The sequence below is a fragment of the Pithys albifrons genome, chromosome 2 (genome assembly GCF_047495875.1).
Source record: "Pithys albifrons albifrons isolate INPA30051 chromosome 2, PitAlb_v1, whole genome shotgun sequence".
NCBI classification, from domain to species: domain Eukaryota; kingdom Metazoa; phylum Chordata; class Aves; order Passeriformes; family Thamnophilidae; genus Pithys; species Pithys albifrons.
The window spans coordinates 105882869-105910148 of record NC_092459.1 but is presented as its reverse complement, the minus strand read 5'-3'; the positions used below and the strand labels follow the sequence as shown (position 1 = coordinate 105910148).

Below are 27280 nucleotides of genomic sequence, written 5' to 3'. Positions count from 1 at the left end.
CCTGCATCACACCTGAGCCGTGCTGAGTCTAGCAGTGGATGAATTCTGTAAAGGTGTATTGCCAGTGTTTTCTTCTTATGGACCCATTGGTACAGGGGATGTCAGAACTCAGACTGTGAGGGAAAAGTCGTCTGTGTGGTCTCACACACGATTGCAGAAGATTCCTCTCTTCTCTGGAGACTGTTGCTTTCCACATTTGTGCACTTGGGCAGTTTCTTCACATTCTTGGATAAAAAGACACTCTATTGCTTCCTCACTGTAGACTTCTGTGTTCTCTTTGTTTTTCTAAGGCAGGTGTTAAGGTGAAAAAGTTGTCTTAGTATATAGGTGGGAGGGTCATTGGTTTTATCCTGAGTTGGTTTTGGGAAGGGTGTGTACCTAGGAGTGTACTTCTGCAGTCTACAAACCACATGTGAGCCAGATTTTTGATGTGGATTTCCTTGTAGTGCTCTGTAGTTGTACTAAAATCTCCTTCCCGGTGCTTTGCCCTTTGGTAGTGGGTCAGCTGACTCTGGGTGTATAAGGTTGTGTATAATCTTGCTTGTCCTCAGAACTGGCTGGACAGGTAGCCTGCAGTTTCTGGTGCCTGTTTGAGATGAGGGAGAATAGCTTGTAGGATTAGACAAGTATTTCAGATGTGTTACTTAGACCTTAATATAACTGCAAAACAGTGTCATTTTTAGGAGCCCTGGCTATGTAAGGTTTTATTAAATATGGTAATGCAGGCAATGGTTCTGTGATAAACTCATTAGTTAACTCAAAATTATTTTTGAACTGATTCCAAGTTGTCCTGTGTTTGTTTCCCTGTTACGTGGTGGATTGTATATAAAATAGAATTTGTAGCATTGTACAGTTCAAATTATAATGCTTTTGCTCATTAAGAGTTTTGCTTATACACACATAGAATCTTCATTGCAAAAAGATATTAGTGGAGAAGCTGAAGCTTTGAAAATACTTTTCCCATTTCTTTCCTTTTATCAGTCCCTGAGTATACAAACCAGTTAGTGGACAACTCCATGGGGCAGTGATATTTTTATTGCACTTGGGGAACCTGAGCTGCTAAACCGTGGAGAGAGATTTTTCTGCAGCACAGCTTTTCAGAACACTTTTTTGGCTGTTGTTGAAAGGGAGGAATGAAGCCTTTTCCTACATTGTGTGTTAGCAATCAGGACCTTTACACTGTGGAATTTCAGGAGCTCTTGCTGCTTGGAGAAGGGACATGAATGATCCAGATTAATTCTGCTGATAAGAAATTATCTCTGTTCTGGTCGGGTATTGCATATTTGAAACCTGTCCAAAAAACTTGCCTCATCTTCCTGTCTGTAACTGTTTTTTTGGATCTTTCTGAAGAGGAAAATTAACTGCTCCATGGCTTATATCAGAATGAAGGATGATGACCTGGTATGTTCTTTCCAGATAAAACAGAATTATGATTTTGAATATAATGATGTTGGGTCCAGAGACCAAATCAAAAACATACAGGAATGGATTAGCTGTAGAACCAATGGGCAATTTAAATTGGCACATCAATTGCAAACAAGACACCTATTAAAAAATGGATCCTTTAGCAAAGAACCTCAGAACAAACCAGTCTATGGGAGAAGTTTGAAAGAAACTACACGTTCTGGGAGTGAAATGGAAGTCGGAGTAAGAGATGCTTGTCTCTTCCTTGAGCAATAACAATGTAGATCCATTTTCATTAAAGCAGTTCTGATGCTTTTCCTTCTGTCTCACTAAAGTTTGCTCAAATTTATATGCGGTTACTTACGAGTGCACAAAGGACTGGACCACTGCAGCATGAGGAGTTACTGTCAGTGGTGCACTGAGATGTTGAACTGGACATACTTGCCTCTTACTGGGACAGTTTGTCATACATTACCACAGTTCAGGTGATGAAGAATAATTCATCATTTTGGTGTGATTCAGAAGTGTTTGGTAACGTGACCATACCCTTAGCTATGTTTTACCCTCATCCTGAGAACTGTCCTAACAGGGTTTGAATTTCAACTAACAATATTTCTTTTTTTTTTAGCAAGAAAATTTACATTTATGTATACCTGTCTTTCAGTCACAATATAAATAATTTGAATTTCTTGATCTCTATCTAATGAACAGCGTGACAGTAGCGATTTTTTGGACAATTCAGAAGAAGTGTACTACACTGCAAGATCTAACCTGGTATTTTTCATCTTATCTCTTTCTTTGTCAGTGTTAGTTTTGTCCTTGTTTTCCTTTTTCAAAACTCACGTTTTGTCCTGTTGTTTTACCAGTGTTTTCATTTGTGTAGAAGCCATTCAGTGTAAGGATTAGTCTATATGTGCATTTTGGTAATGTAGAAAGAAATTATTAGTGTGTGCAGCATTGACAGTATTTATGTTTTACTATGTATTCATGTTCAGTTGAATCACTTTTATAGAAGGGGCTCAGTATTATGCATTCATTCTAATTTATTTAAATGCCAGACTATGCATAACTTGGTAATTTTTTGAAAAGTGATTGAAAATAGAAGAAATGTTCTCTTTGTGTTTTTGTCTGGTAGTTCCTTTAAGTGGTCCCTCCAAAGTCTAAAATACAAAAGTGTAAGTCTGAATTCTCCAGATAGTAATTATGTTACAAAATGAATATACACTTAAGAGAAATAACAGAAAGTAATCATAAGTGTTTTCAATGGCATTTAACATCATTTATAGTCTGATACATTTTCCCAGTTTTCTTCTGCACTGCTAAAAAATTTGGTTGTTAGCATTGCAGTGTAGAAATTACTCAAGGAAGTGAGTTTTCTTATTTCTCTGTTCTTTGTATAGTTAGATGAGTAATGCATTTAAGTCTTGAGTATCATTATACTCTGTTGAAAAAAAGGAAGAAACATTCTATACTAAATGAAGAGTGTTAACTATGCTAACTTTCTTAGATTTGTGAGATGTTTAATGTAAGTGTATTGAGAGGAAGATGGAAAACTGGGGTATTTGCGAGTGTCTTTTTTATGTGATGTTTTTGTTTTTGGATTTTTTTTGTTTTGACATCAGTTGGCTTGGTGTAACTTGATTTGCAAAAACATAGTTACTGAAAGCTTAGACCATCTTCCCCTTTCTTAGAAGGAAATTTCTATATTACTTCATTATAAGAATATTTCACAAACTATTTTGAGATCAATAGCTTAGATTTCTCTACCTGGTGGGAACATCTCCATCCTGTGCAATTCCTCTGGTTTTGGGAGTGTAGTTTTGTTTTTTCAGTTGCGTTTGCTTCTGGTTTCCTGTATCCTGTTTAACACTTTTTAAAATCTGTCTTTTTAAGGTTGCTTTGTGTTGTCATGTATCTTGCTGGCCTGGTACTTGTAGGTCTAAGAGCTGAATGAGGATTTGGCTCCTTAGTGGACTGTCCTTTCCCACCCTTCTTTTACCCTGTGCTGCTCAGTACACTCTTCAGAAATTACAACTGTGATGAAACTTACAAAGCACTGTTGTTGTCACAAATGTGAGAGGGTTTTTAAAGTCAATCGACAGCACTTTGTGTTTCACTGCTTTCTTCACAGCCTCCTGTGCTCATTGTGAATCAAAGAGGAGACTCCTGAGTTGGGGGTAATGCATCACCTGTTTGCGAGATTTTTCCAATAGGACCTAATCCTTAGATGAAATAATTGCCAATTGATTCATTCTTCTCTAATGGACCAGGACATACTAATGAGGCATTCACTGTTTGTCTCTCTTCTTGCCCAGCTCCCTGCTCCTGCTCTGACAGTATTGCTTTCAGATATGTTTGTTGAGAACTCATAGAATCATAAAATTGATTGGATTGGAGAAAAGACCTCCGAGATCATCAAGTCCAACACTTGATCCAACTCCAGTCCCTTTACCAGATCATGGCACTCAGTGCCACATCCAGTCTCGGTTTAAAAACCTCCAGGGATAGTGAATCCACCACCTCCCTGGGCAGGCCATTCCAATGCCTGAATGCTCTCTCTGGAAAGAATTTTTTTCTGACATCCAATTTAAATTTCCCCTGGCAGAGCTTGAGCTTGATATGTGGATTTTTTCAAACATCATGAAGATTATGCTTTTTCACAAGCATAATGTATCACCTACTGCTGTTGAGCTCTTGCCCATGCTGTTGTATTGGTTTTATAAAATACCTTATGAACAATAACTCCTCTGCAGAGCTATGTCCCTCTGAGATCCTAAAAATAAATTATCCTAAATCAAGGCATACTTTGGGCCACATACAGTCAAGGTTAAAAACAAATTTGGAGAGTGAGTAACAGTCTTTTTACCTACCACCTAACATTTTGCACAGCTGGATTGATCATATGGCAGGTTATGCAGTCACCATGCACATTACCTTTCAAACATTTGATGCCTGTAATGTGGTTACTCTTAAAAATCATTCCTCGCTTTTTCTTCTCCTGCTCCTTCCCCATGCACGGTTCTGAAACAGTTACCCAAATCTGCCAGAAGAGTGATGAAATTCAGTACAGGTCCCATTTGCAGGGAAAACTCTGTGCTCAAACCCCAGTATCCCTTAATGCAAATTTGAAACAGAGAGGACAAGATAGTACTTCTCTTTGATCTTCTACACATACACCTTTTTGATTCATAGCTAAATATATAACAGACTATTTTGCTCTAGGTACAAGGCTCTTCTGTCTTTCAGGATAGATGTTTTTTCACTTTTCTACAACTAGACAACTACAACTAGAGTCTCTCAGGAACTGACTTGGGTGCCTTCCATCATTTGAGATTTTCTTGCACATGTTACTTGTTGTCAGAGTTCTTCACGTTCCTATTTTGTCCTCTTAATCTTATGTGCACATGAGACTTTTCATAAGGTAGACCTTTTCACTATCTTTGTGTGTATTTTAAAAGGAATTGTTTGGATACAGGCTTAAATAAGTAGGAGAGCTGGGCATTCCATTTGCAGTGAGCTCAGGAAATAGTTTAAATCAGTCATCTCTAAAAATACGTACTCCTTTATTCTAGGACAATTTTTAAGTTTTTTGCCATTGATCCTGAGAGAAGCACCAGAAATCCAATGGCTAACTCAATGTATGGCAGTCTCAGGAATGTACATGAGTTGCAATAGTGGGACCAGATTTCTGTGATTTGAAATGTTTTTGCTAGAATTAAGCAGATGTTCCTAAGTTGTCCAAGTATATGCCAGCCTGAGGAAAATGTGCGACTTCTTTCAGGTTATTTTTTCCACTAGATCAGTTCCCCATAGGATTCCCTGTGGGGTATGTAAAATGGCTGTGTCAGTATGGTGGAGGGAGGTACATGAGGTAGAGAGAAGCTGGGAGTAAGGACTGTTAAATCCAGCTTTTGCAGATCTGTTGCTCTGTGTGTTATTGCATCCACTTCTCAGATGTGACATGTACTTAGCATTGTTGGAGTTTGTTAAGTGGAATCTATATGAGAATTTGGCCTCTGGTCCTAAAAGCCCCATTTCTGAGAAAGAAAGCTTGCTGTTGTTCTGACTCAAAACAAAAGGTCATGTTGGCCAAATGAAAATATTTTCATTTAGGTTATCCTGGTCTACAATGAAATACTGTGACAAAACCTTTTTCTTCCCATTCTTAATGAGCTGAAAAATAATTGCAGTTCATATACAGTACACTGAGCTGCATACCTTGCTAAGTTAGAAATGCCATCAGAGAATCCCCTGAAAAAGACGAGGAGGTGGGAAGAAACCCCTGGTGATCTGTAGCTTACTCCTACTTAAAACAGGAGCAGCTTCCAAGTGAGACTCAGAGATTACTTTGGGCCCTCTGACTTTGCTGTGGTTGGCCACATACATCACCACAAGTGTGTGCTCCTGATACGTATTTTCCTCCTTGGCTGCTGGGACGACCAAACCCTTTCCAGTCCAGAGTTGGCCTTCCTGCCCCCAGGCAGCTTGTCCTCAGCCTCTTGTATCTGTGGTGGATCTGTCCTAGTTCCAGACTTTGCAGTTGATTGTGTTAAACCCCAGGATGTTTTGTTGCCTACTCCTCCAGCTTGTTGTGAGGTTCTTCTAATGAGCAGCCCACTCTTTTTTATGTTAGAGTGCTTTCATAATAATGTTGGTCAACTACCTCAGCACCTGGCCCTAGTCTGCATCATACTAACTGATTTGTAACACTATAGATAGTGATTTATTTTTTCTTTCTAATATAGGAAAAATTAAATGTTTAATTTAGCCCGGAGTATACAACACACAGTGGCAAGTGCTGAATTACTGTTGTATAAAGTGACAAAGAAGTTGAACAAAACTTGGATTTGACATCTCAGGTTCCAACCTACAGTTGTTTTCAGTTGTTACAAACTTAACATTCATTCTGAACTTCCTAAGCAATGAATTCAGTAAGAGGTTTGTGGCACCCATGCAGTCTGCATTGTTGTACTTGGTGGATGTATTTATACATTTGGTCCTACTTAAATAATTGGTTGTGGTTGTTTTTGTTTTCTTTTGGCTTACAAATATACTCTAGGTTTAAGAATTTTTGGTAGCTTTTGGTAACACTTTTAGGAGTGCAATGTTTCAGCATAGCTATTTTGTGGGTTTTTTAATTATTTGTGACAGAAAAGCTAAAATATTGGTAGGAAAAGATTGAATTAAGGAGATTGACATAGGTAATAGAGAACTTTGCCCAGGAGGATTTTTCTTTTAATATAAATTTCTCTCCTTATTATATATGCATATATTTGCTTTTCCTTTGCTACCAGCCATGAAGATTCCTATCCTACTTAGCTAACATAGTTCTAAAAACATATTGCAACTATCAGTGTTGAATTCCAGGAAGTCTCTTCATATTTTGTTCAGTTTTAGGTAATGAAATGGTGCGTTGTCCTCAGGATCAGAAGAAAATAAGTGGAAGCAGGGAGAAAACTGGTGGTTTTTGCTCTTTCTTCTCCTTGCCTTGGGTATTTTCTGCCTTGGCAAAAGTACTTGAGAAACTTGGCAGTTTAAAAATGGTGTATACGAGTGCCTGTTGCGTGAAAGGGTTACTGTGGCTGGTTAGAATAGTGATGGTCCATTACATGGGTGTGAAATAGTGCTGTGTGCCAAGGGAACATTCATGGACAAAATGCACAGAGAACTGAAATACAAGGGAAGAGGAGAACAGTGGTTGTATTGCAGTAATGCAGTCGGTAACCAGGGAAGAATTATATTTAGCACGTTTAAAAAATATGCATACAACTTGCTATTTCTGATGTTGTAATGGTTTGACCCATGGCTTCCTCAGTAACCATTGTATCTAAGGAAGTTACAAGTATTCCACACGTGTCTTCCACGTAGCAGTGGGGGAGTGGTTGTTCTTACTTTCCCTTCCTTGGCTGAGGAGCTGGAGGGAGGTGGTTGAAGTCTCGTCCCTCCGGTCCCTGGTGTTTCTCCTGTCCTAGGTGAGATTGTTTCATTCTTGTTCCCCTTACTTGAGGTTTTTAACTGTGTTTATTTTGATTAATTCGGTTTCTTTGGGTTGGGTTGGTGTCTTCCCTTTTTCCCGGCCAATGCACCATTTATCTGTCCTGGGTTGAGCTGACAAAACGCCAGCTGTCCAAGACAGAGTGAAAAGGGTTCCTCCTCCCCCCAACCAGCTAAGGGGAAAAGAAGAGGGAGAGAGGAAAAACAACTTCCAAAGCCAGGTCTATGCTGAAACTAACTACATGTATTTATACAGAAAAGAGAAAATTAAGAGGATACTACAATATAACACACACTTACACAAGTTACATATATATAACACGGAATAACTTCCCACTCCCCAATTAATACAAAGCCCATTACTCTAAATTCATAAGCACTCCAAAAGACACTCAGCAAGAAAAAGAAAGTATAACAACAAAATACTTCTACTTCCCTGAATGCAAACAAAATGCGAGGCAACAGAAGCAGGGCCTAACATAGTAGAGGAGCTGCTAGATGTCCTCCTCTTAGTGCAGCCATGATGGAACTAACCAAGCCACTCCCACACACTGGATTTACACCCTTTGAGATGATGTAGTATGGTATGGAATACAACATTATTGGCTGGAAGAAGTCAGCTGTTAGCTAGCTCAGCCCAGCTTAAATCAGCTGACAAACCTAGGCCTAGCTGAACTTTAAAGCCTAATTTAGGCCCACCTGGCTAAACCCATAACAGATGTATTAAGCAATCCAAAGAAATTCAGGAATGCACTTTGTATTGAAATAAAGGCATTAAAAGTATAGCATATGAGTTAGGTAATATTAGTCTCTTTTAAAAATTAACTTCCTCTTTGATGAAGCAATGTGATAGGAATTGCTTGATCATTTTACTGAGAAAGGAATATATATATGCCTTCTCATTTGATATGTTTGTAGTCCAAAGGTGATTTGTATTCTTTTAAATTCAGTTGCTTTCCCAACATTTTATAGATTTAAAGTCTTAATTTTGTCACTTCAAATGGTCTTATTTCTCACTGGATTTCAAGAATAGCAAATGTAGGAAGTAACTGTGAATTGCTGGATCCCTGTATACATTCAGTTTTGGTTTTGAAGGCCTGAATACCTAAAAATAGGTTTCCAGTACAGCTCAGCCCTACAGAACAAAGTAGGAACATAACTGTTAAAGCTATGCAGCAACAATTAACTTACCATGAAATTTTGCAGAAAATATATAGCAGGTTTTTAAAATTTAAGTTTCAGAAAGTATTGCAGATTTGATCATTCCTGGGGGTTTTGTTTTATCCTTGCTTTGAGGGAATCTGTTTCTAGTCATTGATTACTTTGCACGTTTCATTCATCTAAAAGTGTGATTTGTCTTGCTACTTAACAGCTTCCTGTAATGTTACCTAAGCTGTTGAGAAGAACTGGTAATTATTCCCTGTATTACTTTTTTTTCCAAAGCAATTATTGCCAGCAAATAGCACATTTGTCTTGTACACAGATGAGACCCTGAGATTAGCTCAGCTGGTTAGACAATGGTGCTAATAACACTGAGGTTGTGGGCTTGATCCCCACAGGGGCCATTCTCTTGAGAGTTGGACTACGTGATCCTCGTGGACCCTTCCAAGTCAGAATATTCTGTGATCTGAGTTGTTTCAGCAATGAGTTGTTGGTAACCTGAGGCTGAATGCAAAATAATCTGGGATTGCACTTTTGATTTAGTATCAAGATTTTTTTACCTCTTCTGATTCTTACCAGCTGTATATCTCAAGATTCCATTGGAAAATATGTCTATTCACTCAGATTTATTCTGTGAAGAATTTTAATTAACAAATGGACATTGTATGTATGTTAAATGAAAATATTATTGTAGATTGATAAAGTTGTTGGGTAACTGCATCATTTAGGAGTTAATGCTAATCTGCTCTTCAAGTGTGAATCCATAACTGGTAAGATTTCATACCTTTATGTGTGGCTTTAAAGAACTCCAGTTACATTGGGTGATAAAGTGCAACAACTCACTGGAGGATTTGCAGGATACATCCAGAAATAGAAGGTAGAAAAAAATGTATTTCACTTTTTAAAAGCTTTCTAGCTCTCAATATTTATCTGTCAAGAGTGCAAAAGAAGGAATTTCCCTATCAATGGAGTACTTGACTGTCTGGGTAAGGTTGATTTGCAGTAGTCAGAGGAGGCAGAGACAAACTCAGGCTGCAGTGTGATCAGAAGGCTTGCACCGAAGACAAAGGACTTTAGTTACAGCTTCACTTTTATCTACTCTTGTATATAACATGCCAGCACACTGTTGGTTAGTTAGTTCACCTCACATACTGGAAACACTCTACTGTTTACAAGGTGTTCCACATTCTGCAGGTGGCTCTCTGGTCCTTAAGGTTCCATTCATCAGTTACCTCAGACCTCGGGAGATCCACACACGCACTGTCACCCTGACACTTGATGCCATGTTTGGAGTGAAAACCAGCAGTGTTTAAAGAGCTTTGGAAAATTATACATATCCAATTAAAATCATGGTCAAATGAATGTTACACAACAGTAAACTGAATTAAAAAAACCCTTTTTCTCTTTAAAAGCATTTAAATATAACTAATTCTGGCACATGTCAATTTTAATAAAGACAATTCCAGTTATGCTTAAGATGTCTGGTGACAGAGGAAGGTTCCTTATGTTTTAGGTGGTTTTATTTTTCTCTTATTAATTTTCCTGTCACTGCTGTAAAGTGTATTCATAGCCATACATTGCACAGTGTATCAGTTAAAAAGGACAGACATTTTGGCTCTGTCCAGTGTAACATCTTTGTTTCTCACTTTTTAATAATGTGGTTTTGCAACATGGAAGGTTTGTCTCTTCAAAGTGAAAATCTCAGATTTCATTAGTCTGATCTGGGGTTATTTTTCTCAACAGCTTTCCAGTCTTTGTTCTGGCATTCTCTTACATAGACTCACACAACCTCTCTAACCTTGCATGTGGGTCTGGTGACATCTTTTGTTTCCAGTCTTGTTATTTTCTGCTCCAGAGCCTGAATCCTCAAAATACCTGTTCTCACAGGTGGAAGTTTTTGAGATTGCATAGAAATAACATAAGTACTCAGAGTAAAGAAAGTTAAATCTGTTTCTTTGTGGTGGATTGTGGTGTGTCAACTGGTTGTGAGGAGAAGCAGAAGGGAATTAACTGGGTGTAAGGCAGCAGATACTGGGAGTGATGAAGGGCCTTGGATGGCCTTTCTTGAGGAAAGGAGACTTGCTGAACTTGTTAGGAGCAAAGGAACAGGAGGAATCAAAATCGAAGCATTATAGCTCCACTGACAGATGTCTAGAGGGAAATCTCCGTGGCCCTTGTGAGTCAGATTCATGGAAGTGCACAGTTTGGTGGGTTTGGGGATCATTTAATTCTAGAACAAAGATGTGTAATAAAGTTGGTGCAGAAATTGGAAAGTCAGTCCATGGTTCATGAAATGCCAGCATGAGGCTTGCCTTTGCAATTTTACTCAACCCTCTGATCTATACATTCTTTTACATCAAGTAATTATCATTTACATAGTGTTTTCCCCACAATATCTCACTTGTTTTGGGAAAATATGTGAAGTCACTGGAGGAATCAAATGCTACTGACAGCTGTGGTAGACACACCCATGTGGAAACTACTACTTAGCTTTACGGAGCAGAATAGGGGATGCAGTAAACAACCTGAAACTTCTTGCCAAGCAGAACACAACTAAAGTTACTGCCCTTCAGCCTGGAACTGAGGGCTGCAGTGGCTTTGTCAGCTTGGAACACTGGCAAATCTAGTGTGAGACTTTTCGTCTGATTTTTAAAAATACCCTTTTGAGAGATCAGCCCCATCTAACCAGAACTTACTGCCCTGGAGGCTTAAATATCTGGGCATCTTGCTGAGGGACGTCATACTTTTGATAAGGGTTGCAGTTCAGCAGAAGCTGTTGGGAGATTTTAAAATGTTTCCTGGGAAGAAACAATGTAGCTCCATTTATCACTAATTTATGTGATCAGATTCGTTTTTCCTAGTGAATACACTCAGTATCTTGGGAGCAAATTTATACTCAGGTTTTTCCTGTTGTGATCCACCTAAGAAAAAAGTACCCTGTAATTAAAGTAGTATCCTCCTGACAGCAGGTGCAGTTTTGATGGTGCTTCAACAGGGTCTGTGTGTTCCATTGATGCATTAAGTTTGTGTGCCATTCTAGTGTTTATTTATTAGTAGGGTTGGAGATCTATTGCCACATCTTAGTGGTCTACACTCCATGATTGCTGGCATATTTGACTGCTTTAATACAGTATTTTTCCTTTCAATACAAAATGTGTTCTTAAAGTGTGCACATACTGTTATAACTAGAGCTATAAGAACATTTATTGTCCTCTATGCTTATTTTTTTTATGTCCCTCTGTGCTAAAGGGATTTCAGGCTCCCTGCCAGAACTACTCCCCATCTGAAACAACTACTACAATGTGCCAGTGAGGAGTAGTGGGGTTCTCTAAAAGAGTCTAGCAGATTGCAGACTCTTTAGTAATTTTTTTAAAATTGTTTTATTATTTTTGTTGTTATTTTTTTTTCCTTTTCTGCACTGACTTTTGTTGAGCAGAGGGTCTGTGTGTACAAGGAAGAGGCTAAGGCCAGAGTTTTAAAAGGAGTTAGAGATACAGCAAACTGACAGGAGATTTTTGGGTGCAGCGGCCCTGAGAGTGGTGTTAGGGGTCAAGTAAGCTTGTTTGGTATCTCAGATGTGGCAGAGGCAGTAACAGCAGCATGACTTAGGATATGTGTGTGATGCTCACATGTTCATCTTAAAGATTCATTCTCTTATATTTTTAGGATCTACAGCTAGAATATGGTCATGGTCCTCAGTGTGGCTACTTCTTGGGTGCAAATAAGTGAGTAAGCAACAGCATTTTCTGTCTTTAATTTATTCAAGACTATTTTAATATAAAAATCACAAATGTGTGTTAAACACATTAGTTGAAACATAGTAAGATAAGCCAATCTTGTTTCTATCAGTTACAATTCCAAAATCACCATGTATTTCTAAAATAGTAGTAACTCCAATGATGTAGAATTGCAGCACTTTCCAGTATTTGAGGCTACGTTTTCTCTGTGGTAGTCTAAGATTCATTTTAAGAGCTGTTATTCTGATCTGCTTGTTTACAAAGTGTTCTCTGTCATAGGTCCCACAGACCATGATTTTTCCCCACCTGGGAACTACCAGTGCTGCTCTTTGACATTGCTTAATGCCCTTCTTCAGCTTGTAGGGCACTAGAACATGCTATAAATGCTTTAAACTATAACGTGTTATAAATGCTTTAAAAAAAAAAAACATAGGTTTTAACTTCATGTTCATGTATTTAATAACCTTGGTAAATTAATCATATGAAATAATTTTCTGTGTAATTTTTCCTTTCCACACAATTTCTTAATTACATTTATGCATGTCAGAAGTAGAATGCCAAGCATTGATTTTCAAATTAAATCATATTAAAAATGCAGAGAATCTGAGCATATAACATGATATTTTTTCTCAATCTTTAATTGGGAAAAATACGAATACAGCTATCTTACAAAATCTTGTTTCTTTTTCCTGTGTTTTGCCTGTGATTTCTCCCTGTCTTTTCAGACAAAGACATGAAAATGAAATTCAGAATGTTACAAAAATTAACCAGGGAAGAATGAGTTTATTCCAGTAGTAGTTTAATCCTTGTCAGTCTGATTTCCTTTTTTTTTAATATTACAATTTTCTTGGATAGTCTGGATTTGTTTTTAATTGGATCAAGCTAAGACTGTCCTTGTTTTACAGTACAAGGAAAAAAGACCACTGCACTTAATAACAATACACTAATAAACTTACATGAAAGCGTGCTGTGTAAAACTAAAAGAATTAAAATTGCAGCTATGTTCATTTGTATGTGGATGCTCAAGGTATGTTCTGAAAGCCAGCTGAAATAACAGGCTTTGGATGGTTTACTGATAGAATGATATGAGCTTTTGTTCTGGCTTCTGATAATTGCATTTGTGTACAATTAATATATGTTCTTATTCTTATTTAATGCTGAAGGAGTCTCTTAAAATCAGTTGAAGAAGAACTGCATCAGCGGTAATTCTATTTTTTTTCCTCTGTTGTGTGTTTCAAAAGTAATTTGTTCATTGATATTTTTTGTCTGTCACAACTTGTTCTTGTTTGTCCCTGTTCTTGCTGAGAGGGAGAGGCATAGTTGTCTGGGTTGCAGCTGTGCTATAAAGAATAAGATAACATAAAATAAAAACAAAAAAAACCCAGTGAAATTCTGTAAAAAAGATAGTAGCCTTTGAGCTCAGAATTTTTCATAGCAGTCAAGGTAATTTTAATAAAATTCACTCAACCCTAATACCTTATTCATTTTCTTAGGGGACATGTGGCACATTTAGAAGATGATGATGATGCAGATGATGATTCTAAACAGTAAGTCCTTCTTGTAAAATTAAATAGATAAATAAAAGCAGATTCTTGACTAGACGAGCATTTGAAAAAAGAAGTTGAGTCGTTCTGTAATAACTCAGGATTCTTTCTTCTACAGCATTTTTAAAGATAGGCCTTAAGTGTTATTCTTAGACTATATCACTAGATTTACTTATTCTGCAGATAAACTTGTTATATATTAAGGGGGAGGGGAGGAAATCTTGTTCCTTGCTTGCTACAGCTGTGCTTTTATCTTCTATTATTGGACAAAATCTTGGCATTCTTGTGTTGAACCAGTAATTTGTCTGACCCCAGTTCTGGTGCCTTCTTTAGAACCGATAACTATATATTAAAATAAGGCTCATGAAAAGTACGTAAAATACATACATAACCAATTTCTCTAGTCTGAGTTTATTCTCTCTGTGTTCTCAGTTAGGAGGATGCTTGTATGGGTGCTCAATTTTTGGAATAAAGCTGACTCCCTTACCACAGAAAGGGCAAGGTTATGGGACTGCAAAGGCATGTATTAAATTAATTATGCTCATATTAAATTCCACAGGTATAAGTATTCTTTGGCTCTCTTTGACTGAGAGAATGAGAGCTGAAACAATTTAAAAAGCACAACCAGTGTGTGTAGATTCACATTCCTAAATAAGTCTGATGTAAAGGCCAAAAAGAAAGATGCCATTGATACAGAATTTTTGTTTGCTTTCTGTTAATGGATAATTTTGAAAGCTGCTGCTTCATACCAGAAACCTTTGAAACATGTCTTATCTTTTGCTGCATCTGTCTCTTATAGAGAGCCAAATTACACTCTCTTTTTTTCCTCTTGAGTTATTTTATTGCTGTTCTTTTAAAACAAAAGCAGTGTTTTTTATCACATACTGAGCATGAGGGATGGGCCCCTTCAAGAAGGGTGAAGGTACTGATAGTGTCCATTGTCAGGTAATGAATACATTAAATTTGCATTGTTTAATAATCAGCTTTTCAAAAAACAAGTATGTTTGTTGTTTGATACAAGTAATATTTATAGAAAAAAATTAGTTTTTAGTAGGCTTTATTCCCTTGCTAATTCCTCAAGAAATTCTTCATATTTCATTATTAAATAGTTGTTTAAAGACATGGTTCATTACATAGTTCATCAATAACAGGAAGCTCTCAGGCCTTGTCTTTGAGAGGAAGAAGTTGTTGATGCTACTCATGATTTGCTCCCTAGCATTTGGATGAAGCTGAGAACCTGCTTTGCTCATAGTTGGATAGTCCTTGCCAGTGGCATCTCAGGCTTTCTCTACTGTGAGCTGCAATAGTCCCCTGTAGCTCCATATTCCCAGCTTCACTCTGATGGCCTCCAGTGAAGATGCTTTGGACCCCTGCACTGCTGTGAGCCAGCTCAGCTTGATTCCTCCATCCATACTAATCTCTGAATGGTTTTTTGCATACATCTCTGTTTTTGTCTGTTCATTCTTGTTTAGTGATTCTTTTTTCCACCATGGTTTTCAGCCAATATCATCAACTTCAGTAATGTTCCAGAGCTTGGGACCTCTTGATCCCTTCTGCCTTGAAGTGCTCGCACTGATGTCCTTGCCCAGTGCTTTGAGGTCCTTGTCCTTACATGAGCTCCATTAGAACTTTAAAACAGCATTGACTTTAGCTGCTTATGTTGCCGCCATGTTTCTGTGGATTTCTTTTTTCAGATTAAGCAAGAACCTGATAGCTTCTGGAAAGGTTTCAGTTCATTTGACCCTAAGGATGATCATCAGTAGTCTTCCAAAAGAGTCCTGGTGGTTTTTGTTTCTTCATATATTTCTTCCTAGGTATTCTTGCCCTACAGAGAGGGCCTGACAGGAGTGAAAGCTTGAATGCCTCAACCTTGGATCAGACAGATTCTGCATCTCTGCCTTTCTCTTGATATGTCTTTGAGCCCAAAGCTCTACTTAGTCCTTTTCTGAAACTCAAGGCTTCTGTTTGATTTATATTCTGTCAGATGGAGCTACAGTTGAAGAACATGTGTGGCATCAGTCACTTCTCCCTTCAGTCCAAGAACAAAATCAATGTACACTTTCCAGTCCAAACTGATGCCACGGCATTAAACCAGCTGATTCATAGCAACAGAGAATCCACATGCTTCAGGGAACAATATAAAGTTACCTCTCTTCATTTAATAGTTTTTATTGTTTTGATATTTCTTTTTCTCTCACGCTGCTGGTGGTTGAATTTCCTGGTAATGGAAACTGGGAAAACAGAAGTTATTGGGACACTGCCCTGCATGATCAGCAGTGACACACTGCACCTAAACCCTGTTGTTGAAACAAGGGTTTGTGATCCTTTGTGCAAACATCTGTCACATTTCTGCCAAATTGTTGGCTTTTCTGTTTGTTTGACTGCTCAGTAACATTGTAATGGCTATGAAATGCCAGAATAGGAAAGAAAATATAAATGGAACTTGGACACATATGACTGAGAACTTAAACTTGGTCCCACATTATAAAGGGGAAATAATTTTTACCACCCTAGCAGCTGAAGTCAGAAGTCTCCCTCCAGCTTCTCTGAAATACACACAACAGATAGATGCCAGGACAGAAACTCCTGAAAAGAATGAAGCAAAGCAGACAAGTTGTTGGCCTGTAAATATACAAACAGGTATCTTACTACTTGGATATTTTTCCAAAACTTTGAAACATAATTTAAAAACAAGGAAAATACTGTGCAAGAATGTCAAGTTTTCACAGCTGTATTTCTGATTTATTTAGTGGAAATAATTTTCTGTTCTGAAAAGATTAGGAAACAGGACAATATAAGAGTTTTTAAAAATATACAAAATTTAGAAATTCAGTATCTTTTTTAATGCAACATATTTTTTAAACTACGGTTCCAGGAGAGGAAGAATGCTCCTGATGCTTCAGCTTTCTTGTTTTCTGCTGATGTCTTGTACTGTTGAGCCAAGCTGTTCTTGCATTAAAAAATTGTCTTTTTTGAGACTTCTGTGAAAAAAGAAATTCATGGAAAAATCCTCCGGCAGACAACCCAGACACTAAGCTAACTGTCCACTGCAGATGAATTTCACTTTCATGTGTAAGGCTGTAGTAAATTTTTCAAGGGACGGTATTCATCAGTTTTCTTGTAAGTCCCCTTGGCCCTGTTTACCTACAAGGTGGCCATTGAGAAAAGCTCACTGATACTCTTAAGTCTTTTTCCTCAACAGAGTAAATATCCAGCCTGCTTTGTATCTGCCGCCTTTGTTCTGCACAAGTATGTGCATCTTCAACAAACTACTTCATGACACTTTGTGCTCTCTAGAGGGAATCTGTGACAGTTTTTTCATTTAGTATCTGTGGTATAACAAAGTGTTTGAAAGTATTTGTGATGCAGTCATTTGGATAGGTGGTGCTGTTGACAATTTAATGGGGCTTATTTGTATGGCATTTATAAAACCCTGTATCCTCTTGCAGACTTCAGGATGAGGTTCAAAGAGAGTAGCAATCTGTTTTGTTTCTTCTCTTTGTAGTGCTACTATGAAACCTAAAGTGCCACCTCCTTTACCACCAAAGGTAAGTGAGGGGGATTTGATGGCCCAGAAAGAAAGGGCACTTTAAATAAAAAATTAAAACAGAATATTTAAATTACTGTATCAGTGGTGCTGATTTCAGGATCCAAATATTGCATATAGGCTTTTTACTCCTTGAGAAGTAACATAGGTGCTTTGAATCCTTTTTCATTGTGTTTTTATTATTACTATGTCTCTTCCAGCCTAAATCCATCTTTATCCCCCAAGAAACTTATTCTTCTGAAAATGAAAATCAAGGGACAATCAAGAGATGCCCAACATCAGAGAGTCCAGCAAAATCTGCATCTCATGTTCCACCCAGGCCACCACCTCCTCGACTACCTCCACAGAAATCTAATCCTTTAGGTAATGAGTGAACCCAAGAAGCATACAAGTATTTCTTAAATAATCTAATGTGATTTGATTTCTACATTCTCACCCTGTGCACACATTAAAATGTCCTGAGGTAATTTTTCTATGATAGGCAAATAATAAAATGTGCATGAAAACCTAAATACATGAAGAAAGCATGCTTGAACTCTTTAAGAGGGTCAAATGTACCAAAGTCACTGACATGATTCCTGCTGATGCCACTGGTGACACAATTGCTTTCCTAAGCAACAGGCTTATAATGTAGCATATCGGGATTGTTGAAAAAAGTATGTATGTAGGTTTCAGGCTCAGTGTGTTGTTGTCATTTGGCATGTCAAGAACAGAATTCTGCTTTCAAAGTTTGGTTTTGTTTGTAGTGAACTGGGTTGGGTAGTGTAGGAGGTAATTGTGTTTGTTTAGTGTCTGCTCAGGCCATTCATTTTATGCTTTTGTTAGTCCAATGCTTTGAGGATTGTCTTGGACTGGTTTCTTCTAAGCAAGCTTAATGTCTGACTCTTAATTGATACCTTGTTTGCTTTTCCCTGCTTCATGCTTAGTACTGCAGTTGATATGTTAAAGATTTGACTCTAATGCTTAAACATGTAGTGCTAAGAAGTGGCTCAGGGCTGTTTGTAAGGAATCAATAATTGAAATGTTAGCTATTGGCAAATTTTTCTTTGGGTACATAAAATACATTTGTCCTTAAAACTGTGACTGCATTCTTTTCAATGCCCCCATTAGAGTCGGAATAATAATTACCAAAAGTCGTGGACCGAAGTTGAATATGGCTCAATAGACATTTATATGTGCACATGCAGAACATGCATGCTTCAGAAATAAATCAGGTTAATAAATCACAGTATACTGTGTTGTATATAGGACATGTTCTAACTTGAACGGAAATTTTGACCCTTTAAAATAGTTTTTGGGCTAGATTACTCTTTGAGGTGAAGGTAGAATAACACATTTTAAAATATGAATCTTTCTAGGTAATGGAGTCACTTCTGTTCAATTAAATGGTGATAGAGAGGAATCACCACAGAACGAAGCCAGAGACATTAATTTTTTGAGGAAAGAGAAGAAGGAAATTCTGGTAGGTATTTAAGGTATTCTTTTAAAGTTGTCTTGATTATCTGTTCTACATATGCAAGGAAAAGGAGCAGGCATACTCTTTAGTATAGAAATTGTGCTGGATGGCATCTTCTTTACTTGGAATCAAAGCACAGTTTTGTAGATTGTCTAGTTCTGATACAATTTTAAGCTGAAACTTGAGTTGGTGTTTAATTTTCTTCAGAAACTAACATTATCATGGTTACATGTGATTTACTTGCTCATCACAAACCTCTGAGATGTAATGAGAGTGAGATCCTGTGAGAGATGTAGTGTATTGTACTGAGCGGTGACTATTAAAGCAAATATGGAAGTGAGGGAATACGCTGCCTCCTGACAGCTTGCTAGAGGATTTGGCCAGCTCTGGGAAAGAAGCTGAATCAGGGCTGTTCACAGAAGAGTCCTCATCTTATCCTAGATGTAGGCATACAGGCTTTTTGGGGTTTTGAGGGAGAAAGGTCATGAAATGTAGATTGAGGTCTACATAGGCAAGCTGTTTGTTCCTGGCCTCAGGAACTCCAGGTGTCAGGGTTTAGTAGCTTGGCTTTATCATCAGACTTGAACTATATGTCCTCAAATGAAGTTATGCTCAGGGGAGAATGCAGCCTTACACCATGTGTGATCTGATCCCACTGTGAGCTGAGAAAAGCCTTTACTCCACAGCTTTCTCAAGTTTTTTCATTAAGTCACTCCATGATGCAAAAGCAAATGTTGGAACATGAGAGAGTGGGACATACGTAGTTAGAATAGATTAAATGTAACATGAAACTGCCCTCTTTGGGGGCTTTGTCTAAAGCTAACACTGGAAATGTCACTTTTTTGTGAGAAGTGAAGAGGAAATAGACCAGAAAGATCATGTGGAACTTCATTTTGTTTTAAGAAAATGCCAGTAATACTGGCAGTACTTTGGAATGTGGAATTACCTGAACAGCTTTGAACTTGTCATCTGAAATTGTGTGTTTGAAATTTACCCCATTACTTGTAAAATACCTTTCTTCAGAAGCATGTTTCTGCTAGGAGAAGTTGATACTGATACAGGAAAATGCATATAGTACTGAATGGTAGAATTTAATGGTGTAATATTGAACAATTGGGCAATTGCTGCAATATTGTATAAACTCTGTAATACTGGATATGGCATTCTTACAGGAGCCATCATAATGTGAAAATGCTGCATAAGGTTATGCAAACATTCAGAGAGGAGATACTGGGGAGTCACAGTAGAGATTTTAATGAAAGAAAATGATATTGGTAGTTTGGGGTGTGTGGTTGTTAGAGACACATAGTTGGCAAACTCGTATGGAATTACAGAAGTGTCATTTGGAAGGCAAGTCTCTGAGCATAACCTCATGCTTAAACATGGGACTGTAGGCAAAGCTGAGCTGTGCTTTTCAGGTCTAGTACTTATGGCATTGGAAACAGTGGAGTGTTTCAGTAGGTGCCCAGTGCCTTCCATTAGTATAGTGCAGACATCTCCAACGCAATTGTATTGTCTTAAAACTTTGCAGGGAGGGTTTTGTGTCTATTTCTTGTTTAGATGTAAGTATTGGCCTTTTATTTTCTCTTAATGTAATTATACTTAATTATTTATCAAGTGCTTTTGTCAGCATTCTAATTTTTTTTTTCCTTCTAGTTTGGTTATACTGTGATGTGGGGAGAGAGTGTGCATGTTCATGCATACTGTGCATGTGAGTGTAAACATACTTCTAAATTTTATTTTCTAGAAACCAATTAGCAATGGCCTTCCTCCCACACCTAAAGTACATGTGAGTATTACTCATGTCGGAAGCAGGATGTGTTTTCTTACTAAAGCTGGGAGCGTACATTCTTTGAATGTTTGTAGTATTAATTTTTTAATTATAAAACCAAGTATCACTTAGAAGTGCTAAGCCACTGTATGGTATTTTAGAAATCACCCTTAATTTTGAGTTATTAGGGTAAATTTTAAAGGTTTTTTTGTTTGCTTGCTTCTTTCAAAAAGTGAGTGATAGTGCTGTGACTGATGTCACACTAGTACTTTGAGCATACTGAAGGTACTTAGTGATCTGAGGGGCTGATCTCTCTCAGGAACTGCAGATAGTTCAAAGATTAATCTACGCAGCTCTAGGGTTCAAAATTTCTGAAGAGAGGATTCATAGATGCCTTTGGCCTGGAAATAGCTATTACAGATATCCATGTGCACCTTCAAAGCATAAAGCAAACCAGAATTTCATTGTAATATCTGTGTAGACTTGCCACTGTGCTGTGATCAGAGGAGCCAGTCTTTCCTTTTCTTCACCATTTGTTTCTGCCTTCACGACTTTCCTCTGTGTGTGCTGGACAAATGTTGTTATGTAGTTGTGCTCTGCTTCAAATGTGGTATTAATCTGATTTTAAACTACTTGTTTTCTGGATGAAATTATTTCCCACTTGGCAACTCTTCAATGATTTGTTACTTTGTGAAGTAAAAATAATCCTAATGGAAATGTCACATTCTAATTTTTCATATGTATATATTGTTTTCCCCTCTACAGATGGGTGCTTGCTTTTCAAAGGTTTTCAATGGCTGTCCATTAAAAATTCATTGTGCAACATCATGGATAAATCCAGATACAAGAGGTACTATATAATGAGTATTTTATGCATTTTCTCCTCTCCTTGGGTTTCAGGAGTGCCTAGATGAGCAAGACCATTGCTTTTAAAATAGACATATATTCATATAAGCAGGAGTTGTTCTTTAATTATGCCACTACTGTCTGAATTTGGGGTGGTTTTTCACTTTGATTAAAAAGAATATCAAAGTTAAGGCTCTTCTCAACATTTGAGTCCGAAGGCTGCCAATCCTAATTTATTTTTTAAAAATCTGACTCTTGGAGGTCCTAGTTGAGATTGATTTCTTTATTATTCACTTAATTTATTTTCCCTCTCCTAAATCTTTCTGGTCCCACAGGGTTGTGCCACTGTTTATCTTTGTATACATTTTAGTGCTTTATTATCTAGCCTGATGAAAGGGATAATTGGTAACATTGTACTCACTTTGCCTGCAATTACACCTCTTGATTATAAGCTGTACAGACATGCTATTGGGCTAAGCAGCAAGAAGACACTTGGGTTTTTTTAGAAACTGAAATTATGGAAGTCAATGTTTTGCAGTTAATGTCATCTCAGTATGAGGTGTCTGTCTTGTGTGCATGCCTAAATGCAATCCAGGGTCTGGATTATGTTCAAGTGAGGCACCTGCAAAGTACTGAGAAAGTGTTCCAGTCAATACTGGTGTAGAAGTACTCCAAAAGAAGGATACGAATATTTAGCATAATATATCAAAATGTCTAAGTAGGGTATGTGGAAATTATCCACGTGAATTCTTGCTTATGGTTAAAGTGCTTTTTTTAATTTCAATTATTAGTCATAAAGAAATAAGTCTGATCTTTCCTAATGTCATAAGCAGCCCCATCCATAAATGTAAGCTTCCTTAGCAGGATTAATTTTTCACATTTTCTAATACCATAACTATTATAGTTTGGTTTGTTTCAGTGTGTGTAATTGTTTTAAGTCTTCTTTTTGTAAAGAGCTGCATACATACATTCCTGAAATCAGGACTTCTAGCTTTTTTTGTTTGTGTTTGCAGATCAGTACTTAATATTTGGTGCAGAAGAAGGTATTTACACGCTGAACCTCAATGAACTTCATGAAACATCAATGGAGCAGGTATACTTCTGCTTCAATATTTTTGAAAAAAAAATACATCACTTTTTTTAACCACTCAGATGAATGTTGTATAATCCTTGTAAAAGTAGTTTTTACTACATTTACATAGGCACTAGCTACACTGAGAACTACCTTTATTTGCTATTGAGGATACCTTTCAGTCACGTTTAAGTGTTTTGTAGGCTGAACCAAGTTTAAGTAGGAGATCTCTACCTGTCAGTGCTTTGAACTTCATCTCAGTGCATTGTTCTGCAGTTAAATGGTTAGGTAAACAGTATGGAATTCCCCTGATAGATTTTGGTTGAAAGTTTCTGTTTTCCTTAAGGGTTTGTTACGATACAGAACTTTTGCAACAAATGTTATGTTTCAGCTAGGAGGAAGCAAGCTAGATTAGATTTCATTCTTCTTCAAAGCAGCTTTGCTGCTGAAACTCAGCTTACTGAATTCTCCCTAAAGCACTGTCTTTGCATAGTCTTATATAAAAAGTAATTTTCTGCGGGGATGCTAGGGAGGGAAAAAAGGGCTTTTCTGTGTGGCGTCTTCTCCAGCTCTTTTCGTTACTCTCTAAGAGACTTGTTTTCTTTCTTGCCTTCTCCCTAACTTAGGGAGCTATGCACCTGCCATCAAGATGGAGGAATTTGCAAGGACAGCCTTCACACTGTAAGCTGGAGGCACTGGTGTTTGTTCATCTTCCAGGGTCCAGACGTTGTAGAAATACTGAGAGGGAGGCCTGGCCAGCTTGAACTGACCTCCGTGTAATCCATAATCATACTGGTGCTTGAGTTACCTATTTTAAACTTAGCTCAGGTGCCTCTCTGCTGCTTCCCTGCAGTTGAAAAAAACCACCCTGAGAAATATCACTAATGCAATAACTCTTGTAGGCCAGGTAGACCAGGGAAAGGTTTGTGTGGTTTTTGTCTTTCCTTTTTGGAGTTTGGTTTTGGTTTGGTTTTTAACTGGCAAGGAAGGAGAATAAGTGTAATGAAAATCATGTAGTGGGTTGCCTAGTGAGCTTTCAGGGAAGTGTTTTAATCTTCACTTTGAGACAAGAAGAGTTGCTTGCTAAAGCAGTCATGTGTGGCGCAAGAGGGACGAGTGACAGGTCAAGTAACCTGCTAATTTGAAGACTTGCTGTTCTGCAATTCTCAGATCCAAAACTAAGTCACAATATGCTTATGCTCCTACAGAAGATGAATCAAACTTGCACATTAAATTTTGCTACAAGCAGGCTGGTTGATTATTACCATAGGTGTTTCTAACAGTGTGTGTTTAGGTTATGAGAAGACTTCAGGAAGAGAAGTGCCCCCCCTGTGCTAACTTATTACATCATTATTTGTCATAACAGTCAGTAGGGCTTCAATAGCATTTCCAAGTTGTGTTTTATATCATTATTTACTCTCAGTGTAATACAACTCAGTGTAAAAACAAAAGTAGTATCTGTGATTATTTTTCACTATGTTCTACTTCACCAGTGGACAAAGCAGAAATAGTGTCTTTCCAGGAGTTAGAATAGCCTCAGGGATAATCTCTTAATCTTTATTTAGCGGGTTAATTTTTTTTTTCTGTGTTTTGGGGAGATTTTTTAAGAGCATAAGATTTGTCCTTCTGAGTGGTCTGTCTAGCCCAGTAGTCTGTTTCCTAAAGTAGCAGTGGGAAATACCCATGAGATTGGTCACTGTTGTCAGTTCTCCTCAGATTCCTCTACAGTCACTGAGTCAGGAATGTTGGAAGATCCCTGCCTATTTGCTTTTGGTGTCCATTTTTGGACCTGTTGAACATGAGTATGTCTAATCCCTTGTTTAGGCTGTTGATACTTTCCACCTCCATGACATCTTGTGCCAGTAAGTTCCAGAAGTTAGGTGAGAGGGGAAAAAAAGTAGTTGTGGTTTGGGTTTGGGTATTTTTAAGGGATGTCTTGTTGCTTTCGCCCTTGTCTTCTTAGTAATTGCAAGATTTGACAAATAACAGTTCTACCTTGACCATTTGTTGTGTACATTGATCACTGAAGTGAAATGTGTAATCATGCAGGTGGAGAGTTCCTTCAAAGTGCCAGTTTTAGTTGTTTCAAGAGATCTGGACTATCACAGGCTTTAGAATGGCCGTGGTTTGTTGGCCATGTTTTGCTTACTGAAGTTTATGTTGCTAAGCTTTTCTTCCTTGAAGGAGAAAATGTGGTGGCTTTAAATATTTTTGGGAAAGGATTCATTGATTGATCCTTATAATGACATCTTATGGCATAACTGTAGTATACTTGAAGACATGAGTATAAAATTTGCTAATTGTCTAAATGTTAATGAATATGTTAAATACAGCATGTCTGCCTAAGATTTACTCTGAATTAACTCTGGAATCCAGATAAATGTTACTTGGCTTAAACTAATTTCTGCTGCAAAAAGCAAGTCAGTGTTAGTTTTGTCCTGTCACTTATGCAGTTACTAATTGATGAGTATCTTATGTATATCTAATGGAATGCTACTTCTTTGTTTTTCCTTCCATTTATCAGCTATTTCCTCGAAGGTGTACGTGGTTATATGTCATGAACAATTGTTTGTTATCAATATCTGGTAAGTTACTGTGCTATCTTTGAATGATAATGCTGGTAAACATTTGGTTTCGTATTTGAAGTGTGGTTTGTTTTCTAATTTCCAGGTAAAGCTTCTCAGCTTTATTCCCATAATCTACCAGGACTCTTTGATTATGCAAGACAAATGCAAAAGTTACCTGTTGCTATTCCAGCACATAAACTCCCTGACCGAATACTTCCCAGGTAATTACCCATCATTGGATATATCAGAATATCTTAATTTTGAGAGTTCAGGATATGCTTGTGAAACTCTGGGACTACTAAATAATGTGGAATTCTGTGCACAAATTGCAATTAATAACTCATGTGTATTAATCAGAGGCTTAACCCCCTACATTTACATTAAATAAGATGTGAATATACTCTTACTCTTCTCCGGGGACACCCACTTGTCGCAGGGGAGAAGCTTGCATGCCCTCATGAGGTTGAGAGCTATGCTGGAGGTGGTTTGTGCCGCCGGTAGGGTCTCCCATGCCAGACAGGTCTCAGCTGAAGGGTCAGACAAAGTGTGTCCACGGGCAGGATGGGCTCGCTAGCTGTCTGGCAACCATCCTAGGAGAAGGACAACTCCAACCCCAAACCCGGGCAGATGGAGCTCGTTTAGCCCTGTAAGGCCATCCACCTAAGAGAAGGATACTCTAACCAAACCTACGTCCTGAGGTATTCGCTGTCACCGTCCAAGCTCGCTAGGCCGTGGCAGATGAACCTTAGGAGTAAAGGGTGGGGCCAGTTCTGCGCACGCTGTGCCTCACCTAAAAAATCCATTGCGCAGGCTTGAAGGGTTCACCCACATTGCAAAGCCCTATAGCGACAGGTGAGGGTCGAAAACGGCAGGTGATAGGAAGCAGCTGGAAGCCGCAGACCCAACCCTGCATGCAGGCAGTTCAGGATATGGGTCATTCGAGACTTGACCCCAGAGATGACAGTCTCTTGCGGCAGCATCCTGAATGACCAAGCAGCCTTTTCTAGGGACAGCACTGCTTGCTCCACACGGAGAGGGGCCTAGCAAAGGTGGCCTAAACAAAGCTCATCTCCTCACCCGGTTAGATAACCGCGGCCAACCAGCATCTTCCATGCGGTCAAACAAAAACAAAGAGATTTCAAAGGCATACACCTGCCTGCAAAGGTGTGCTCAAACTAACACTCGCATGTTGGAACATCAGAACCATGCTTGATACTGGGGATAGTGGACGTCCTGAGTGTCGTTCTGCTCTAATTGGCCACAAACTGTCACGGCTCAACATTGACATTGCTGCTCTCAGTGAAGTTCGTCTTCATGAGGAAGGCAGTCTTAAAGAACATGGTGCTGGCTACACCCTCTACTGGTCAGGCAAACCCAAAACCGAAAGACACCTTTCAGGAGTTGGCTTCATGATTAAAAACTCCATTGCCTCCAAACTTGAAAATCTGCCGACAGGTCATTCCAATCACATTATGTCCTTACGCCTCCCTCTACACAACAAGCAACATGTTGTTCTTTTTAGCGTACATGCCCCAACTCTCCAAGCTGACCCAGCGGAAAAAGACAAATTCTACCCCGACCTGCGCTGCATCGCCCAAAATGTTCCTGCAGATGATAAGATCATAATCCTTGGTGACTTCAATGCCAGAGTAGGTAAGAATTCTGAAGCCTGGAAAGGAGTCCTGAGCAAGCATGGCGTTGGAAACTGCAACGACAACGGATGCCTCCTGCTAGAGTTTTGCGCAGAACGGCAGCTCACCATCACCAACACTATCTTTCAACAGAAAGACAGCCTGAAGACAACCTGGATGCATCCTCGATCCAAGCACTGGCACCTCATTGGCTATATGGTACAACAGAGAAACGTCAGTGTTGTCTGTCATACTCGAGTGATGCTGAGTGCAGAATGTCAAACAGACCACTGCCTTGTGCGCTGCAAACTTAACCTCCGCTTCAAGCCCAAACCTAAGAGAGGCAGCATTCCAAGGAGGAGGCTCCAAGTCAGCAATCTTCAGACAGCCACAGTGAGAGACAGCTTCCAGGGAAACCTTCAAACTAGACTTAAAGATAATCCCATAGACCCCTCTCCTGAAGCGCTTTGGCAACATATTAAAAGTTGCATCCTGCAGTCCTCTGAAGAGTCCCTAGGGTTCTCCTCCAAGAAAAACAAAGACTGGTTTG

At 38.4% G+C, this 27280-nt stretch overlaps 1 protein-coding gene across 7 annotated transcripts in view; it reads left to right on the top strand.

Moving 5' to 3' along the window:
- The window catches only part of MAP4K3 (mitogen-activated protein kinase kinase kinase kinase 3), an 80133-nt gene that overhangs the window by 33016 nt on the left and 19837 nt on the right, over nucleotides 1-27280 (top strand). For 3 of the 7 annotated variants that reach the window (XR_011700005.1, XM_071581449.1, XM_071581401.1), the window contains exons 15-26: nucleotides 2116-2178; nucleotides 12226-12284; nucleotides 13460-13498; nucleotides 13790-13843; nucleotides 17346-17388; nucleotides 17588-17750; nucleotides 18746-18849; nucleotides 20591-20632; nucleotides 21380-21464; nucleotides 22474-22553; nucleotides 25057-25117; nucleotides 25203-25320. Coding sequence is in view for 6 of the 7 variants with exons in the window: in XM_071581449.1 (XP_071437550.1) it covers nucleotides 2116-2178; nucleotides 12226-12284; nucleotides 13460-13498; nucleotides 13790-13843; nucleotides 17346-17388; nucleotides 17588-17750; nucleotides 18746-18849; nucleotides 20591-20632; nucleotides 21380-21464; nucleotides 22474-22553; nucleotides 25057-25117; nucleotides 25203-25320 (911 nt within the window). In the remaining variant the exon portion in view is untranslated. The remainder of the gene's footprint in view (nucleotides 1-2115; nucleotides 2179-12225; nucleotides 12285-13459; nucleotides 13499-13789; nucleotides 13844-17345; nucleotides 17389-17587; nucleotides 17751-18745; nucleotides 18850-20590; nucleotides 20633-21379; nucleotides 21465-22473; nucleotides 22554-25056; nucleotides 25118-25202; nucleotides 25321-27280) is intronic. The other 4 variants (XM_071581410.1, XM_071581430.1, XM_071581420.1 and 1 more) reach the window with 4 other exon arrangements.